We start from the raw sequence: 6784 nt of genomic DNA, 5'->3' as shown, positions 1-6784 counted from the left end.
AGGTGAGGCAAGTTTTGTCTATCCTTCCCCCTTTCCTTTTCCTTTTTTTTTTTTTTCTGTTGTTGTTGTTGAAGTGGTGGGAAATCCAATGCAGGGCTCTGCACGTGGGCAGGCAGCTTTAAGCCAGCACTTCACCCTACCCCTCGCCCCCTCCTTTATGCAAATGCCCTTTTTAAAAATTCTTGAGATAGGATCTCAGTGAGTTGTCTAAGCAGGCCTTGAACTTGAGTATGAGATACCCCTGCCTCAGCTTCCAAAGTACCTGGAAGTACAGGCTTGTACCACCAGTACCAGCTTAAGCTAAATCTCAACAGGATCTTTTGTGATTTGTATATTAAAACTCATTGCAAAGTATCACCATTATGTTTTTGCCACAAACATATCAAATCATATAAAAGCTTGAAGTCATCTAGCAGAGCAGCTGCTTCACACCAATTTCCAGTTTCCCGTCCTTCTCACTCTGTAATAGTTACCGTTCTAAACGTTCATTACTGCCAGGTGTGGTGGCACACATCTAATCCCAGCAGAGAAAGGGGATTTGAGTTTGAGTTCCTTACCAGCCATGGACACAGAGACACACTGACTCAAAAAAATAAACAAAATTAAAATAGACCTATTAATAAAGTTCTTTAAGGAAAAACTGACAGAGTAGGGGATGGAGTTTAGTATTCACAGGGACCTGAGTCCAAACTACAGCACTGCAAAAATGGTAGAAGAGACCTATAAACCCAGTACCCAGGAGGATCAGAGGAACCCTAAACTGGATATACAGTAGGAGTGGACACACAGTAAGAATATCTTTAAAAAAGAAAAAAGAGGACAAAGTACATCAAAGCCATCATGAGGAAACATTACCAGCCACTACCCCCTGTTGCTTCCCTAGCCCTAAGCGCACACTTCCAGTTGGGATCCTACTGGTTGCTCTACTTCAGTGTGCAAGTCTCAAAGATGCTCACAGCATGACCATAAAACTGCCAGTGCTGGGAATCTTGTCACGGCATTGTGTTTTTTTCCTTTGTTCCAGCAGCAGGGTAGAACGCTGCTTCTGTCCTGACCACATGGAGCATTGGGAGGACAACTGTGCCTTCAATCACAAACCATCTTCAACAAGCTCTTAAAATTTGATGCAACCAACTGACAGGCTTATAGCTGGAAGGACAAAGCAACTGCAGACAAACCTATGTGCAGGTGTGGCAAAGAAGAAGCCAACACCAAAGGCTTAATTCAGTCCTCCAGGGTCTGGACACAACTGTGTCAGAAATGGTAATTTTAAGTTAAAGTCTTAGTGTCCTCTGCCAGAGAAAACACATAAAATAAACTCTGCACAGTGTGCCTGCCGCCTCTAGGCTTCAGTAGCCCATAAAGAGAAGGGCCCTCTTTTTACAGATAAACTGCTACCCATAAGTGAGCTTACTAGAAAACACAACTCTCCCACTTCTAAGGACTGCGTTCATCAGCTTGCAACCAAAACTTGAAGTCAAAATTTTGGATACACTCCTCCAGTGTCTCCAAAAGATTCTATGTCCTACATATCTATTTTCTTATTTTGGCTTTTGTTGTTGTTGAGACGGGGTCTCAACTGTGATGCCCTGGCTGCCTTGGAACTCATTATGTGGGCCAGACTGGACTCAAACTCAAAGATCTGCCTACCTCTGCGCCTCCTGAGTGCTGGGATTAGTGTGTATCATTACTCCCTCATGCCTAGTTTAATTTTAATTAGTTAACTGAGTTTCCTTTTGAGAGTGGTGCTGGATCCAAAGCTATATTCCCAACCATATTCATCACCCACGTTACGTGCATTTAAACAAAAACAAACCTGCTGAATGGCTACAATAGTGTTTCCTGATTAAATGGCATGATGACCACTTTTAACTCTTAAAACGCCCATCTTCTAAGGAGGGAAGGGTAAATAAATTGTCAACAGAACTCACAGGTAATTCGTCTTTCTGGTTCCAGACTCCAGTGCACTGTCTCTGCTCGATCACAGCTTTGATGTTAATTAGCGCGGGCAGCGCCACACACCCTGCCGAGAAACTGAGGGCAGAGGAGGAAGATCAGTGCCAACCCCCAAACACAGACCCTGGCAACTCTTTCCTCTAAAAGAAAAATAAACTGATTTTCTCCCTCATCCTCCTGCTCCCAGCTCTCAGGTTTATTTCCTATAGTATTGGAACAAAAAATCCCCTTTACAAACAAAACATAAAACCCTAGGGCTGCCATAAGGCTAGCCAGAATGGGAGAAATTGGAAGAAGAAAAAAAAAAGCAAAATTGTCTTATGATTGGATGGTTTAATTTTCATTTAATTCCTCAGCAACTAGAAAAAAAAAGAATAACTGGTTCCACCCTATCAAAAGAGAGGCAGCTCTGGCACTCAGTGCTCAAAGGAGGGGAAGGAACAAGAACCAATGCTGATGTGCCTCCCATCACGGTGGCTCGCGCCTTCACACTTCTGAGCCTGGCTCTGTAAGTATGATTCTGTAAGGTCATACGAATTAAACCTTCCAGTTTTCCCTCCAGCGTACAACATTAAAAAAAAAAAAAAAAAACAACACCACCAAACTACAATCATATCACCAAATTACAATCATATCACCAAACTCATCAGCACAAATTCATAACCAAACTTTTAACTTAACCTTCATTATTGTGTCAAAGATACAAACGTTTGGCATCACTTGCTTCCTTTAATGTAATAAGCTTACTTCATTCACTGGAAAAATAACTGTAAAATCCAGAATGTGAATACCTGTGGTTTTGGTTTTGTGGATGACATCACTTAATGTTAGAAATTAAAACATACCAATTAAAATCATCATAATGAACATACTATATTGGGATGTCAGTTGCAAATTATTCCAAGTAAAAACTATAGCAGGCTTTCTTTTGGGCTACCAAGCAGCTCCCAAATCATGACATGGAGACTTATTATCAGTTATGAATGCTTGCCCTTAGCTCATGTATGGTTGTCCCACTAACTCTTGTAACTCATTGTAACCTGTTTCTATTCATCTACCATTTGCCTTGGGGCTTTCTTACCTTTCTTTCATTCTCTATGTCCTACTTTCACTGCTTCCTCCATGTCTGTGAGCCTTGCCATCCCCCTCTTTTTCAACCTTGTTCTCTCTTCTCTCTTAAACCCAGATCCCACCTCCTACTGACCCTCTCTGCCTATCACTCTACTGTATAGCTATGGCTGCTCAGCTTTTAATTAGATCAACCAGGTACCTTAGGTAGACAAGGAGAAACAAATGTAACACATCTTTACATAGTTAAACAAATGCAGCACAAACAAATGTAACATGCCTTTACATTGTTAAAGTAATATGCTACAACAAAAACCGTATTTTGTAACAAGACAATTCATAACTCAATATACAGGTACTGTGTCTCAATAATCACCCTGAAGCATGAAACTAAGTGTTTTATACAAATGGGATATTTTGTCACACAGAATACTAAAAGATGTAGATACAAATGTCAACTTAAACCAAGTATTTACTGCCTACCCAAGGCACTGTGGAGCTCAACAAGCATTTCATAGGCAGTCAGCAGACTAGTAAGGATAGGCCAGGGTCAACGGCCCGACAACACAGACCCTCATCTGTGCAAAGGTAAGCAGTGGAAAAAGGGTTCTGGACTACACTCGCTCCCAGAACACACTTGGAGAGCAGCTGCCTTAAAACTGTGTCACTGCCAACTATGGCAAGCACTGTACCCTTCTGCAGAAAGACAACACAATCTACTTGCCTACTTGTTTAATCATAAAGGCAACAAGAAAAGATGCCCAATACAGTGCCCATTTCAGAGCAAGCAGGGCCATTACTGCACCTGACACTGAGAGGAGACTCCACAGAGAGCCCCAGGAGGGCACAAGCATCCCGTGTAAAGATGTCACAGATGTCAGCCCACTGATTTGCATCAAGTAGGTGAACATATGGTGAATTCTCAATCCCTTGTCTCAGGTACACGAGGCTTCCCATCAATACCTGAATATCTAAAAGAAAAAGCATCAGCACAGTGGAGGAATGCACAGTCGTATCTGAAATAGCATATACTTGTCAACAATCAGCTGGGAAAGTTAAGAACATTTCAGCCCATGTAGCATATCCTAAAATAATGCAAACATGTTGGTCCCTAATCTTGGTTGCCAAATCCCTCCCCTAAAACTAAGGACACAGTATGAGAGAGGATGAGAAAAAGGAAGCAGTGGAAATACTGAATTTGGAATTCCTAGTCTTACACTATCACATGTTTGGTGAAGATGTAGCCATACTCGCCACACTGACACGTGAAAGCAGCACGTGGTGATACAGGAGTGTCCAAGGAACATGCCACACCTTGGTCTTGCCAGTGTCCTTACATTAAGGAATCCCTACTCTGCAATGTCTCTGGCTTCAAGGCTGTACTGCTGCTCTAGAGTCAGTGTGCAATGTTTGCATTACAGCTATCCCAACAATTTTATTCGTTAGCAAATGTGTATGGCAGACACAACTGATGGCTACTGGCGCTCCTCTGTATTCCCAACATTCTGGAGGCTGACACAGGAGAATCAGTGTGAGACCAGCCTGGACCACTGAGAGACTGTCTCAATTCCTTGTACTCTCCCTACGCTGTGCAGGCTCCCTCCCCAAAGTACAAAGGAAAACAGGTCTGACTCCAGACTCACCTTTTTGATGATTTAAAGCAAATGGCTGAAAATTTTTCGCATACTGTAAGGCTTCTCGCTGATTTGTAGTCCCACCCATTAACAAGCTAATAAAGTAGAGTCGGTGTAGCTTAAATTCCAAGGAGCTGTTCTGGGCTATGAGCATTTCTCGGTTGGATACTGCCCACCTAAAACAACAGAAAAAGGTTTGAGGAGTTATCAAGGGCATGAGCAAGGTGTTTTAAAGCTGGCTGACATCTAGCACGTGAAAAGGGGGTCTGGTCTGCCATCTTGTGGGAAGTTTAGTAACATAAACCATTAGGAGATGCAAGCACAAGGGTCAAGGTAGAGAACTGTTAGGTTTTATCATAAGAATGGCTAAGGAATGCCACAAAATACACTTGGATTTGATGAGAGCCACATTTTGGAGTGTGTGCCTTAGGATTTACACCTAGACTGTTTAGATCCACCCTTCTTCCTATTAGAGCAGCCTATTTGCAAATGAATCAAAACTCTGAAGAGACCGGGCGGTGGTGGCACACACCAGCACTTGGGAGGCAGAGGCAGAGGCAGGAGGATCTCTGTGAGTTCAAGGCCAACCTGGTCTACAAGAGTTAGTCCCAGGACAGGCTCCAAAGCCTACAGAGAAACCCTGTCTCGAAAAAAAAAAAAAAAAAACAAAAGAGAACAAAAAACTCTGAAGAGAAGCCTCTTACTTTTTAAATTACATTCTCCCATTTATTTAGGCACTCATTCCTTATTGGAGGGCACTCACATCATGACCTTCATGTGTCAGAGGACAACCTCTGAAGTCATTTCTTTCTTTCCACCATGATGGGTGGTGGCAATGAATCCACACAAGGCTCTGTACAAGTGCCTTTACCTGCTGTACTACCTCATTGTGGGTCTGGAATCTCTTATTTTTAAGCCTTTGTCCAACTTTATGCTACTCGGTTTAACACTAAAAACTAGAAAACGGGGCAAGGGGCTGTGGATACAGCTTAGTGAGAGTGTTTAATACATACAGAAGGGCCCTGGGGTGAAACCCAAGCAATACATCAGAAATATACAAAACCAGCACACACAGATAATTCTCAGGGTACTTGTCTTTTTTTTTTTTTTAGGATTTATCTTATCTTATGCATGTGTTTCGTTACCATGGATGTATATACACCTTGTGCGTGTCAGGTGCCCTCAAAGGCCAGAAGGAGCATTGGATCTCCTGGAACTGGAGTTATAGACTGTTTTGGTTTGCCATGTGGGTGCTGGGAACTGAACCCGGGTCTTCTGGAAGAGTAACAGGCACTCTTAACCACTGAGGTACCATAAGTGAGTAGGTACCAGCGGCACAAGCAGACACTAACTCAGTGAACTGGGACAACCATGTCAAGCGTGACAAAAGCAGAAATGTACCACAAGTCAGTGTTAAAGTTTACAGATGAGATAAAGAAGCTTTATTTCTTTAAATATTCAGCTATAAAAGCTATTCTTTAATTGACATTTACTTGGACATTCTTTTACCTAACCCAGTAGAATCTGAATTAGGTATGATTATAAAATATACAGGGATGAATAACTTGAGGTGGGGCTATATATCAGTGGCAGAGTGCTTGCCCAGCACACACAAGTCCTCTGGTTTGACACCTAGCACCACTGGGTGGGATGGCAAAATAAAGGTGACATAAAACTTGAATAACTTATTACACCGTACCTAATATTAAAATACTGCTTAACTAATGAGTTTCCTGGCAGAGCACTTGTTCTCATCGCTAATTTTCTCAATTCACCAAATATTAATCAATGAATGACCATTTGAATGGATGAAACAAAACAAAACAATGCTTTTCTAGACTCCTTGAGACTAACGTCTTCTTCCAATGGTTCAACCAACTTTAACATTTAGGTTGCAGGTTAAGCAAATTTAAATTTTTATAAAAGACTTTTAATCCAAAGCAAAAGTAAATGTGCCAACCAGGGATGTCTACCCTTCTGAATTTGTGACATGATGCTGTCATATTCAAAGTTCATGCTCAAGAATTAACAAGAGGCCGGGCGATGGTGGCACACGCCTTTAATCCCAGCACTCGGGAGGCAGAGGCAGGGGGATCTCTGTGAGTTCGAGACCAGCCTGGTCTACA

The 6784-nt window shown here is 42.2% G+C and overlaps 1 protein-coding gene across 1 annotated transcript in view; it reads right to left on the bottom strand.

Annotated features, from left to right (window-relative positions):
- Window positions 1-6784, bottom strand: part of Rmnd5a (required for meiotic nuclear division 5 homolog A) — a 72893-nt gene that overhangs the window by 11474 nt on the left and 54635 nt on the right. The window contains exons 5-7 of the mRNA XM_005364762.3: window positions 4668-4834; window positions 3830-3995; window positions 1932-2034 (exon numbers count right to left, since the gene is read on the bottom strand). Of these exons, the coding sequence (XP_005364819.1) occupies window positions 1932-2034; window positions 3830-3995; window positions 4668-4834 (436 nt within the window). The remainder of the gene's footprint in view (window positions 1-1931; window positions 2035-3829; window positions 3996-4667; window positions 4835-6784) is intronic.

The sequence above is a fragment of the Microtus ochrogaster genome, assembly GCF_000317375.1.
Source record: "Microtus ochrogaster isolate Prairie Vole_2 chromosome 14 unlocalized genomic scaffold, MicOch1.0 chr14_random_3, whole genome shotgun sequence".
Lineage (NCBI taxonomy): Eukaryota > Metazoa > Chordata > Mammalia > Rodentia > Cricetidae > Microtus > Microtus ochrogaster.
Note: the sequence above shows the minus strand (reverse complement) of the source record. Positions and strands in the feature narration are given on the sequence as shown.